The sequence below is a fragment of the Bufo gargarizans genome, chromosome 4, assembly GCF_014858855.1.
Source record: "Bufo gargarizans isolate SCDJY-AF-19 chromosome 4, ASM1485885v1, whole genome shotgun sequence".
In the NCBI taxonomy this organism is placed as follows: domain Eukaryota; kingdom Metazoa; phylum Chordata; class Amphibia; order Anura; family Bufonidae; genus Bufo; species Bufo gargarizans.
Genome location: NC_058083.1, coordinates 299,085,677 through 299,099,899, shown reverse-complemented (window position 1 = coordinate 299,099,899; position 14,223 = coordinate 299,085,677). Strand labels below are relative to the sequence as shown.

Genomic DNA, 14,223 nt, shown 5'->3' with positions numbered 1-14,223 from the left:
CGTTTTGGACCGCTTGTGAGAGCTCTGAACGGATCTCACAAACGGAAAGCAAATACGCTAGTGTAAAAGTAGCCTTAGTTTGCTGTTCAGTAAAAATTTTAGGTCCTTTTCCATGTCAGTGTTACCCAGTGTTTTACCATTTAGTATGTACGGGTGACTTGCATTATTCCTTCCCATGTGCATAACTTTACATTTGTCAGTGTTAAACCTCATCTGCCACTTATCTGCCCAAGCCTCCAATCTATCCAGATCCCTCTGTAGTAGTATACTGTCCTCATCAGTGTAAATTACTTTTCACAGTTTAGTGTCATCTGCAAAAATTTATATTTTACTGTGCAAGCCTTCTATCGATCATTAATAAATATATTAATGAGAATAGGGCCCAAATGCTTTGGAGAAGTCCAGATATACGACAGCCATTGATTCGTCGCTGTCAAGTCTAGAACTTACCTCCTCATAGAAACTGAATAAATTAGTTTCACATGACCGATCCCTCATAAAGCCATGCTGATATGGCGTTATTTGCTTATTTTCCTTGAGGTACTCCAAGATGGCATCTCTTAGAAAAACTGTTTAACCACGACAGATGTTAAACTTACCAGCCTATAGTTTCCGGGTTCTGTTTTTGGACCCTTTTTGAATATTGGCACCTCATTTGCTATACGGCAATTTTGTGGAAAACTCCCTGGTAGTATAGAGTCCTTAAATATCAGAAATAAGGGTCTGGCTATGACATTACTTAAAGGGAACCTGTCACCGGGATTTTGTGTATAGAGCTGAGGACATGGGTTGCTAGATGGCCGCTAGCACATCCACAATATCCTGTCCCCATAGCTCTGTGTGCTTTTATTGAGTAAAAAAAAACTATTTGATACATACGCAAATTAACCTGAGAGGAGTCCTGTCCCTGACTCCTCTCAGGTTAATTTGCATATGTATCAAATCAGGCTTTTTTTTTTACACAATAAAAGCACACAGACCTATGAGGACTGGATATTGCGGATATGCTAGCGGCAATCTAGCAACCGATGTCCTCAGCTCTATACACACACAATCCCGGTCCCCTTTAATTCTCTTAGGATATAGGGGTGTATGCCATCTGGTCCTGGCGATTTGTCTATTTTAATCTTTTTAAGACACCGCTGTACTTCTTACTGGGTCAGACAGGGCACTTTTAATGGGGAATTAACTTTTACATTCTGCATTTCATCTGACAGTTTATTTTCTCCAGTGAATACAGCGGAAAAGTATTTAAATAGCTTTGCTTTCTCCTCATCGCTCTCTGCAACTCCCCCTCATTACTCTGTGGAGAGGGGGAGAGGGGGAGAGGGAGAGAATATCAAGATGGCTGACAAACCACAAATTGCACATCATATAAAACAGGTATACATAAGGCATACACGAGCCCCATCTTATTCTTTAATAATGGTCTATCCTGCACTATATAGGCAAAGAAAAATAAATTGTGTACTGCTTCTTTAATGTGAAATCTGACCTCCAATTTACAGAATACAGAAGTGCAAACACAAGGACACATGCAGACGTTTACAGTACAATTTTCTTACCAAGACTGTTAAACACAAATCTCCGTTCTGAAAGTGAGCCACTGCGAGAAAAAAAACAAAAAAAAGAGAAAAAAAGCGATAAGTAGCAGCCAGACAAAGCATTCTTTCAAAAGCGGGTAATCTCATTATGTGACAGAGGTACAAAGTGCTGCTTCTATTAGTGTCTCCAACACAGATGACAGATGACCATTGAACAAGGCTTTTTTTTAGGCCTTTGCCCTGTGTATGTTTGTATAGTCTTCACAGTGTCACAGATCATTGTCATGTTTATTCAGTTTTTAAGGGTGGCATTTAAAGTACCATCTTATGGTGATTCAACAGCTGTTCCCAAGACAGTGTCTTCAGAGATTGGGGTCATACGAATATGCTCTTTGCTCAAGTGTCAGGATTAAAGCCTGTATTACACCAGGCGATTGTTAGGCAATGATTGCTAATGATCGTTCTTATGAACACTCACTAGCGATTATCTGGCAGTATAATACTGTTGCTCATTCAATGGGTAATCCAAATCTTTTGACAGGTTAAAAATCATCGCTTGCCAGCGGCAGATTGTGGTGTCCAATTACGATCTGCTGCCAGCAAACAACTGGACAGCATGGGGATGAGCAATGGTGTAACAATCACTGGTGTAACGATCTCTGCATGTAATAAAAGCGGTCTCCTCCGCTAGCGACCAGGCGATTGTTGGTAAGGAACGTTTCTCTCCCGACAACTGCCGGGAGAATCAGGCTGTCTAATACAGCCTTAAGAAAACGAAAACGCAAATTTTCTGAGATGTCTATACTATCCTCTGCCTTCTCTCAGCTCACCAAGCACAGTGCCGTACGTTGTCTAGCGGCTGTGCTTGGTATTGCTGGTCAGCCCCATTCACTTCAAAGGGGCTGAGCTGCACCAAGGCCATGTGACCGATGAACGTAAGGTCACATGGCCATAGCATAGCTGCGAGAAGGCTGCAGCATGTCTGCGAGCGCTGGTGCCTTCTCAAACAGCAGGGGTCCCAGGTGTCTCCCCACTGAGGATAGGTCATCAGTTCAAAAAAAATTGTAGAAAACCCCTTAAAGTTGTCCAAACATACAAGATTAAAATGATCGTTTTGGACAGTTTTTAACAACCAAATATGAGGTCAGATTAGAAAAATTTTGGCCCCAGTCAGCTGAAACTAGACTTCAAATTCAGACGATCATTTGGCATTTTTTTTAGAAGCATACTCCTGGAATCTTGGCAGTGTATTTGCCTCCATCTTGCTTGGTCTCATGGGCTTTCAGCAGTTGGCCATGGTTCCTAGTGCTGAATAGGAAATCTCCTGCTGCGCTCCAGGATCTGATCCTGCTCTTTAATATAATACTTGCTGTAGCAACGGAGTACCCCTCTCCACCTCACTGCTCCGCAAACACTCCAGACATAGTGCCGGAGCCCAGATATGTTTATGTACCACTGTATTGGATGGGACAAGTGTCATGTCTTTTACTGGTTGCCCAGTAGTTGGACATGGTGTTGATGGGATACTTTATATCCACATTCTGGCAGATTAAAATCTTATGTGTATGGGCAGTTTTACCCGCGGACTTAACATAAAACCACATATAATGTAACTGGACAGTAAATTGTAGCCGGTGACAAACAGCTCTGATCAGAATGCGTGCGACCTTCTCAACAGTACAGCATTAATAGAAGGTCTGTAGTGGAGTATCAGTAAACTGGGGCACCATGCAAGCCAAAGTTGTTTTGGTGACTGATCTATGGCCATAAATGCTGTAAACGTGAGGACACTCTGCCCTTCCACAGATAGGAGAGTAGAAGGAATCCCTGCCTGTGAGCCTCTGGTATTTGAACTGCATTTACCTCCCTTCATCTAGATAACACGTTAGTATTTAACCCCTAACAATGCCCATTATGGGTCTATGAAAGAGGACACTATTGTGTGCCCACACACTATAAGGGGACTGCTAATTGCTGCAGGCAGAGTGACAAGGTCAGGGCCGCACCGTAAGGAAGCCATTCAGAACTTTGCTAGATCATTACAGATCACGCTTACAGACTAACTGCACATTACCATGTCATGCAAGTAATCTGAAACTCTGACTGAGGTCCGATATCTGAGAACAGCTGACAAATCAGATTTCACATATAGGTCTAGAGGTTGTCCAGTCCCAAAATCCATATATTTTTTTTTTTATGAGCTCCTAAAACCCCTCGCCATGCATACATATGCCCCCAATACCCTTTTTTCATGTCCGATCTTTCCTTCCCCCTGGAAGACATCACATTATCCTGGCAGATCTGTTTACTTTCTCCCCTTCTTGTTTTGTTGAATACATAGCTTTATTGATGCACAATCCTGGCTGCACTGCACAGAGATGAGTCACAGGCTGGACACGCCTCCAGCTCCACCCACTACAACTCCTGTGTCCATGTTACTACACCCAGACATGAATCTACTTCTCACCCAGTGTCTACATCCCATTACTGACCGTCCACAGGCTCTGCCTTCACATGTGTATCTAATCCTATCCTGTGTGATACAGCCTGCTGAGCTGTGTATCTAATCCCATCACTAACCGTCCACAGGCCCTTTCCTCACTATCTCCAGAGTGTGATAAACAGCTGGAATCAGCCAGCGTATCCAATCACATCTGTATCTAATCCTATCCTGTGTGTGTGCCTGATACACATCCTGTTGTGTGCGATACTGCCTACTGAAGTGTATATCTAATCCTATCTACTATGATATAGCCTGCTGAGCTGTGTATCTAATCACATCTTCTATGATACACCGTGCTAAAATGTGTATCCAATCCCATTTTTTATGATACTGCCTGCTGAGCTGTGTATCCAATCCCATTTTGTATGACACAGCCTGCTGAGTGGTGTATCTAAGCCTATCTTCTATGACCATGCCTGCTGAGCTGTGTATCTAAACCCTTATGCACATGACTGTATCCATTTTGCAATCCACAATTCTGGCAGTCCCATTGCGTTCTATGGATTTGAGGTCCTCATTTTGAAGACCAGAATAGGACATGTTCTGTCTTTACTGGCACTGACATATGGATAAAAAAACAAACAAAAAAAAACAAAACACACAACACACTGATGACCATGTGCTTTCCACATCCGTATGTCAGTTCTGCGAATGGTAGAACATGTCCTATTCTGGTCCACATAATGCAGATCTAAAACCTATCGAACTCAATGGGACTGCAAAAAAAATGTGAATTGCACATGGACAGTAACATTTTGTGGATCCACGACTTGCAGACCGCAAAACAGATATGGTTCTGTACACGAGCCCTATCACTTATACTCAGCGCCCATAACAGTGACATCCACAGTGCCCCCCCCCCCATAACAGTGACATCCAGTGCCCCCCCATAACAGTGACATCCACAGTGCCCCCCCCCCCATAACAGTGACATCCAGTGCCCCCCCATAACAGTGACATCCACAGTGCCCCCCCCATAACAGTGACATCCACAGTGCCCCCCCATAACAGTGACATCCACAGTGCCCCCCCCCATAACAGTGACATCCACAGTGCCCCCCCCCATAACAGTGACATCCACAGTGCCCCCCCCATAACAGTGACATCCACAGTGCCCCCCCCCATAACAGTGACATCCACAGTGCGCCCCCCCATAACAGTGACATCCACAGTGCGCCCCCCCCATAACAGTGACATCCACAGTGCCCCCCCCCCATAACAGTGACATCCACAGTGCCCCCCCCCATAACAGTGACATCCAGTGCCCCCCCATAACAGTGACATCCACAGTGCCCCCCCCCATAACAGTGACATCCAGTGCCCCCCCATAACAGTGACATCCACAGTGCCCCCCCCATAACAGTGACATCCACAGTGCCCCCCCCATAACAGTGACATCCACAGTGCCCCCCCCATAACAGTGACATCCACAGTGCCCCCCCCATAACAGTGACATCCACAGTGCCCCCCCCCATAACAGTGACATCCACAGTGCCCCCCCCCATAACAGTGACATCCACAGTGCCCCCCCCATAACAGTGACATCCACAGTGCCCCCCCCATAACAGTGACATCCACAGTGCCCCCCCCATAACAGTGACATCCACAGTGCCCCCCCATAACAGTGACATCCACAGTGCCCCCCCCATACAGTGACATCCACAGTGCGCCCCCCCATAACAGTGACATCCACAGTGCGCCCCCCCCATAACAGTGACATCCACAGTGCCCCCCCCCCATAACAGTGACATCCACAGTGCCCCCCCCCCATAACAGTGACATCCACAGTGCGCCCCCCCCATAACAGTGACATCCACAGTGCGCCCCCCCCATAACAGTGACATCCACAGTGCCCCCCCCATAACAGTGACATCCACAGTGCCCCCCCCCCCCATAACAGTGACATCCACAGTGCCGCCCCCCCCCCCATAACAGTGACATCCACAGTGCCGCCCCCCCCCCCATAACAGTGACATCCACAGTGCCCCCCCCCATAACAGTGACATCCACAGTGCCCCCCCATAACAGTGACATCCACAGTGCCCCCCCCCATAACAGTGACATCCACAGTGCCCCTCCCCATAACAGTGACATCCAGTGCCCCCCCATAACAGTGACATCCACAGTGCCCCCCCATAACAGTGACATCCACAGTGCCCCCCCATAACAGTGACATCCACAGTGCCCCCCCCCATAACAGTGACATCCACAGTGCCCCCCCCCATAACAGTGACATCCACAGTGCCCCCCCCCATAACAGTGACATCCACAGTGCCCCCCCCCATAACAGTGACATCCACAGTGCCCCCCCCCATAACAGTGACATCCACAGTGCCCCCCCCATAACAGTGACATCCACAGTGCCCCCCCCATAACAGTGACATCCACAGTGCCCCCCCATAACAGTGACATCCACAGTGCCCCCCCCATAACAGTGACATCCACAGTGCGCCCCCCATAACAGTGACATCCACAGTGCGCCCCCCCCATAACAGTGACATCCACAGTGCCCCCCCCCCATAACAGTGACATCCACAGTGCCCCCCCCCCATAACAGTGACATCCACAGTGCGCCCCCCCCATAACAGTGACATCCACAGTGCGCCCCCCCCATAACAGTGACATCCACAGTGCCCCCCCCATAACAGTGACATCCACAGTGCCCCCCCCCCCCCCATAACAGTGACATCCACAGTGCCGCCCCCCCCCCCCATAACAGTGACATCCACAGTGCCGCCCCCCCCCCCATAACAGTGACATCCACAGTGCCCCCCCCCATAACAGTGACATCCACAGTGCCCCCCCATAACAGTGACATCCACAGTGCCCCCCCCATAACAGTGACATCCACAGTGCCCCTCCCCATAACAGTGACATCCAGTGCCCCCCCATAACAGTGACATCCACAGTGCCCCCCCATAACAGTGACATCCACAGTGCCCCCCCATAACAGTGACATCCACAGTGCCCCCCCATAACAGTGACATCCACAGTGCCCCCCCATAACAGTGACATCCACAGTGCCCCCCCATAACAGTGACATCCACAGTGCCCCCCCTCATAACAGTGACATCCACAGTTCCCCCCCCCCCATAACAGTGACATCCACAGTTCCCCCCCCCCCCCATAACAGTGACATCCACAGTGCCGCCTCATTTGCCATCCAGTGCCCCAGTGAAATCCAGTGCCCCCATATGCCATCCTCATTGCCCCAAAGTGCCCCCCCTGTGCCAGTCAGTGCCCCCAGTGAGATCCACAGCATAGCAATCAGCCTGATCGCTATGCTGTCACTCCTGCACAGCGCTTACATTGCACTGTGCAGGAGCCAGTACACTGCAGAGAGGGGCTGGCAATCCCGCATATGCACACTAGCATTCAGCATAGTGCGCTTGCGTGGCGAGTGAACGACGGATCGTAACGATCCGTCTCCTGCTCAAGAACCGAAGAGAAGACAGGAAGACAGACTTCAGCCGGAAGCAAAGAAAAGCCATCTGGAGGGACCACATGACCGGGAGGCAGATCTCAAGAACGGCTGCACCGAGGAAGGCAAGTATGGGACTAATAATCTTTCCTCCACAGGTTAGCTTTTAATACCCAAAAAAAGGTTAAGCCCGGAGAATTCCTTTAAGCCCGTATTACACTGCCAGATGTTCAGGCACTGTGAGCGGCGATGGACGATAACACATTTATCGGAGCTCGTTTGCGCCAACAGGCAGATGCAAGCCGAATGGGGGAGGAACGATCGCTACTGCAATGCTTCCTCCCATATTCAGTTCTATTGATCAGCATCAGCACACCCCTGATTACACAGGGAGATGTTCTGCCCATAATAGGGCATCTCTTATCCTGATGAAAGATGCCCATCAGCCGACAAAACAAGCGTTTGTTCGATTATCGGCTGCTTGATTGTGTGGACCAATTCTCAGGAACGAGCGTTGACACAAGCGCTCGTTCCCAATAACTGGCCCGAAAATCATGTGGTCTAATAGGGCCCTTAGGGTTCCTTCACATGCAATTTTTTTCTGCATAGTAAAATGTTGTTTTATAAACAGTTTTTGAAGTCTTATCTTTAGGATAGGTCATCAGTATCACATACAGTCCTGATCAAAATTTTAAGACTACTTGAAAAAAATGGCAAAAAAAAAAAAAAAAAAAATCATATTTAGCATGGCTGGATCTTAACAAGGTTCCAAGTAGAGCTTCAACATGCAACAAGAAGAAATGGGAGTGAGAAAACATTTTTTGAGCATTCAAATTTAATGAAAACAACGAATAAACTGAAACAGGCTGTTTTTCAGCTGATCAAAAGTTTAGGACCACATGCCTTTAAAAAGGTCAAATCTGTGCAAAGATGTGGATTCATTGTCATTTTCTGTCAGGTAGTCACACGTTGTGATGGCAAAGGCAAAAAAAACTCCCTTTTTGAATGTGGTCGGGTTGTTGAACTGCACAAGCAGGGTCTCTCACAGCGCTCCATCGCTGCTGAGGTAGGACGCAGTAAGACAGTCATTTGTAATTTCTTATATTCTTAAATGATCCTGAGGGTTATGGAACAAAAAAAGTCAAGTGGAAGACCCAAAAAAAAGGTCATCAGCACTGAGCCGGAGGATCCAATTGGCTGTCCCTCAAGACACTGGACGATCCTCGACCTAAATTAAGGCCCTTACTGGTGCTGACTGCAGCCCAATAACCATCAGACAATATCTGAGACTGAAGGGCTTCAAAAACAAAAAACGTCTTTAAAGACCTCGTCTCCTTGAACGCCACAGAACTGCTCGTTTGGACTTTGCAAGAGAGCACCAAACATGGGACATTCAAAAGGTGGAAGAAAGTTTTCTTTCTCTGATGAGAAAAAAAAAATGTAACCTTGATGGTCCTGGTGGTTTCCAACGTTACTGGCACGTTACAAGCAGATCCCACCTGAGATGTTTTCTACGCGCCACATTGGAGGGGGCGCCATAATGGTCTGGGGTGCTTTTTCCTTCAGTGGAACAATCAAGCTTCAGGAAGTGCAGGGGCATCAAACGGCCAGTGGCTATGTCCAGATGTTGCAGAGAGCATTCCTCATGACTGAGGGCCCTCGTCTGTGTGGTAACGACTGGGTTTTTAAACAGGACAACGCTACAGTACACAATGCCCGCTGGACAAGGGACTTCTTCCAGGAGAATAACATCACTCTTTTGGCCCATCCTGCGTGTTCCCCTGATCTAAATCCAATTGAGAACCTTTGGGGATGGATGGCAAGGGAAGTTTACAAAAATGGACAACAGTTCCAGACAGTAGATGGCCTTCGTGCGGCAGTCTTCACCACTTGGAGAAATGTTCCCACTCACCTCATGGAAACGCTTGCATCAAGCATGCCAAAACAAATTTTTGAAGTTAAACAATAACGGCGGAGCTACTCATTACTGAGTTCATGTTTGGAGGTTGGATTTCTGTTTTTTGGGGGGAGGGGGGGTTAGTATTTTTTTTGGGGTGTGGTCCTAAACTTTTGATCAGTTTCAGTTTATTTGTTGTTTTCATTAAATTGAATGCTCATATAATGTTTTGTCTCACTCCCATTTCTTCTTGTTGCATGTTGAAGCTCTACTTGGAACCTTGTTAAGATCCAGCCATGCTAAATATGATTTTTTTGCCATTTTTCAAGTGGTCTTAAACTTTTGATCTGGACTGTATCAGATGTATGCTTGAGCCGCAGTGCATTGGAACCAAGATCCAGAAAACCACAGCTCCATACACTGCGCTGTGGCCATGCCTGGTTACTGCAGCCTTCTTTCATGCCTGTAACTGGGTCTAAGCCGCAGTAACCAGCCACACCACTGCTGATCAGCTCAAACAGCTTCAGCGGGTTGCCAAGAGCTTGAGCCCCGCCATTCCAATTTTGATTACTTAAGGATAGGTCATCATTAGGGTTCATTCAGACGGCCGTATGAATAAGTCTGCATCCGTTCTGCAATTTTGCAGACCCATCCATTTCAACGGGGCCACAAAAGATGCGGACAGCACACTGTGGTTGCGTTCCACGGAAAAGATAGAACATGACAAGAATAGGCATTTTTTTTATTATGGTTGTGGCCATGTGCGGTCAGCAAATTGCAGAACGCTCACGGCAGTCTGAATGGGCCCTTAAGAGTCCTGTAAAACTGCTTTTGAAAACATAAGACGCAAGGGGGGGGGGGGGGGACGCCTCTGAAAACGTATATGTGGAACCAGCTGCTGCCCATACACAAAAGATAAGTCAGGGAAAATGCAGACTTTGATCATTTCCGCTGACTGTTTACAAATCAGATGATCATTCATGATGGTTGACCACAGATTGATGGCTGCCAAAACTATGACCAGGTTGGATTTTTTTCACCTGTTGTCAACTGAAAATGCAAGTGTACGGCATAATCAGCTGAATGCCACCGATCACTTGCCACTCTGGCACATTGATGGTCAAACACTCATAGGAACGATCTAAAGAACAATTCACTGGCCACACTTCCCTTAAAGCCACTTGACATTGGCCGAACATGATCCAGATTATCGCTAACAAGCATTTGTACAAACCCTCGTTAACAATAATATGCAAGTGTAAAGATGCCACCAATCACCTGATGAATCAGCGAAACACTTGTTCATCAAGTAATAGGATCGATTAGTGCGGACAACTAAATTGTTTCTGGACATCAGATTGTGGTGTCTAAACAATGATTCTGTACGGGGACGAGCGATGGCATCAGAGATAACTCCTCCCATACTGTGGAGGAGATCATGTAAATGCAGCTTTCTCCGCCACTGACGAGCAGACGATTGTTAGGGAGGAAGCATTATGCTCGATTGAGCAGTGTTAAGGGGCACTTATGTGTATGAGGAGTTAAGATAAAGCAGAAGCAGTCAGAATACAACAGTACTGTCATAAACGTACTCTTTTGAGAAGATTCCATTGGCCAGCACCCCTCTGTAACGACTTGCTCCTTTGTATTGGGAGAGATGAATCCGACCACCAAGTTCATCTGCAATAACGCCAGCATGAATTGCCGCTTTGCAAAGTAATGAAGTCTGCAAAAGTTAAAAAAGAAAAGTTAATTTGTACTATTAACAATAAAAAGGGGAAAAGAAGACAAAAACTTGCAGCCATATTCCAACATTCACTTTGACTGTAACCCAAGTGTTTATACAAAGCCTAAAACTTTTTGAAGTGATAAACAATAACGGCGGAGCTACTCATTACTATACAAAGCCTAAAACGTCAAGAAAAATAACAACACGCCTAACCTACTGGCCCATGCAGATGGCTGGTGAAAAACCTTCAGAGATGGATGGCGATGTGATAGAATAATATTACGCACCTGGAAAATAGAGTGCCGCTCGGCAGTCTTTATTGATGCTCTGCAGTGATGTGACCACCTACAGTGTTCACATGCAGATGGACACAACTTTATCACTTTAAGTCTGCAAAAGAGACTGACGAGAGTGCTGGAGAGGAGGCATTGGATTTTCTGGGCAAGTAGAGCTATTTTACCACATGCCTCTTCTTCTCGACATTTTTAAAAGCCATCACAGATACATAGAAAATCTGGACAAATTGCTGCAGTCATCTATAGTAACCCAATTAGGATTATTGTTTCATGGCAATCTATTGGACATGGCTGGACCATGACTGGTAAAGCAATTTCTACAAACAGAACAGTTCTGCAAGATGTGGCGATTGCTTTACTGGTCACTGTAATAAAATATGGGGTCCTTAGGAGAAAGCTGCTGAACTGAGAGGGAAACTGCTAAGAAATCATCTTATGTACAGGAATAAATAGCAGGCCTGTCCGTCACCCTGGGGACACTGTGCAGGAATGTGCTGTGGAGCGGCAGCTGTCAGGTGCTACTATCCTGGCACATCTGTCTGTGCGGAGGATGACCTGGATTTACTCAGCCAGCTTGTCTGTCAGCGGCCCAGTGATGCGCACACAGCACAGATAGACGGATCACATACCCACTGAGGCGGATCAAAGCTGAATATATTATTGTCAGCACATTAAAACCATCAAGCATATTGGAGTCTATTTCTGGTGCATATCAGAGTATTGTGCTCTTATTTATAGCAATATATGTAGATTAGGATTGTATGTGGTTGATTTCAATCAATGCTAGTGTTTCTGAATAAGAAAAATCCAAGTAATCTCACTGGTTTGTGACACATAATGTGCTAAAGTAGTCACTGACTAATATGAAACATTCTGGAGCAGCAGAGCTGTACCTACTGCTAAACATTCTCAGCATTCCCAGTGTGCCTGGAGCCTCCTGGCGCATACACTGAATATGAAAGTATGAACAGAAGCTAACAAACACCATGCAGCCCTATGTAAAACCAAAGTTTAGGCAGGGTACTGGCTGTCCTTAAAGAGACTAGTCCTGTATGGAGACTGGAAGTGTCCTGTGGTATCACTTATTGGCAGTGCTCCATGGGAAAACAATATGCAAAGAGGTACCTCCCAAGGAAAGAGAACCATCTCACTAGCGCCACCTTTAAAGGGGTTGTGCCACTAATAACACTTATCCCCTATCCACAAGACAAGGGATAAGTGTTTGATCGGTGGGAGTCCACTCACGAGCACAGGGGTCCTAAAGTGCTGTTGAACTGCCCCTGTTTATTCACTTCTATGAGACTGCTGAGAGCATTGGGCTAGGCATTCCAATAAAAGTGAATTGACACGCATGTGCACCACTGCTCCGTTCCCATAAGGCAGTCCTGTGGCACTTAAGGACCCCCGTTGTCATTACTGGCGGTGGTCCCAGTGGTCTGACCCCCAGTGATCAAGGATCAAACATATACCCGAATATCACGATAGGTTATACAAAATGACAACTTACAAGACCAGTTTTGTCCAAGAAAGAAAATAACGTAGCCGTCAAGCACATACTTTATCAAAGATGTTAACACAGCTCTTTGTCCTAGCAACTAGGTTTTCAATGCAGGAAACAATCTTTTCACAGGCCGATAATCCATTTTTATACAGAATGTGAAAAAAATGCGAAAATGCACACTGAGAATTTGTTCTATTCATATTCAGGTCTTGCTGAAAATGTTATTATGTAGACAAACCAGTTATAGATGGAATGTACAGTGAGGAACAGAAGTATTTGAACACCCTGCGATTTTGCAAGTTCTCCCACTTAGAAATCATGGAGGGGTCTGAAATTCCCACTCTGGGACACAGAATAAAAAAGAAAAAGAAAAAAAGAAAACTAAAATAAGAATTCAGGAAATCGCATTGTATGATTTTTAAAGAATGTATTTGTCTTGCACTGCTGAACATAAGTATTTGAGCACCTGAGAAAATCTGTGTTAATATTTGGTACAGAAGCCTTTGTTTACAATTACAGAGGTCAAGCGTTTCCTGTAGTTCTTGACCAGGTTTGCACACACTGCAACAGGGATTTTGCCCACTCCTCCACACAGATCTTCTCTAGATCTGTCAGGTTTCGGGGCTGTCGCTGAGCTCAGCTCCCTCCAAAGCTGTTCTATTGGATTTAGGTCTGGAGACTCCTGGCATTGTTGAGCCCATTTTTTAGAGGCTCGCTTCTCTACATCCCATCCCTTTTGAATACAAGTGATATTTAATGTCTGATGCAATTCAATAAAATTATTTCTTTTTTTACTAACAGTATCTTCGTTTTTGGCGTTTATGTTTCTTTCTGAGGATTGATGTGTTGCAATTGTGGGTTGTTGTAGGTTTAATAGACTGGCTAGAAACAGCAAGAATTCTAGCTTTCAAAGACCTGTTACTGTGCCTTTAAAAAGTCCACCTCTACTCCACTCATTAATCTAACCTAGTAGCACCTGTCTGAGCTATTTAAAGGGAACCTGTCACTTGGATTTTGTGTATAGAACTGAGGACATGGGTTGCTAGATGGCCGCTAGCACATCCGCAATACCCAGTCCCCATAGCTCTGTGTGCTTTTATTGTGTAAAAAAAAAACGATTTGATAGATATGCAAATTAACCTGAGATGAGTCCTGTCCCTGACTCATCTCAGGTTAATTTGCATATGTATCAAATCGTTTTTTTTTACACAATAAAAGCACACAGAGCTATGGGGACTGGGTATTACGGATGTGCTAGCGGCCATCTAGCAACCCATGTCCTCAGCTCTATACACAAAATCCCGGTGACAGGTTCCCTTTAAAGACTCCTGT

General features: G+C 45.9%; 1 protein-coding gene across 1 annotated transcript in view; it reads right to left on the bottom strand.

The window, feature by feature from the left end:
• DCBLD1 (discoidin, CUB and LCCL domain containing 1) overlaps positions 1–14,223 on the bottom strand; it is a 62,430-nt gene that overhangs the window by 17,284 nt on the left and 30,923 nt on the right. Inside the window, exons 6-7 of the mRNA XM_044290151.1 lie at positions 10,958–11,091; positions 1,566–1,606 (exon numbers count right to left, since the gene is read on the bottom strand). Coding sequence (XP_044146086.1) covers positions 1,566–1,606; positions 10,958–11,091 — 175 coding nt within the window. The remainder of the gene's footprint in view (positions 1–1,565; positions 1,607–10,957; positions 11,092–14,223) is intronic.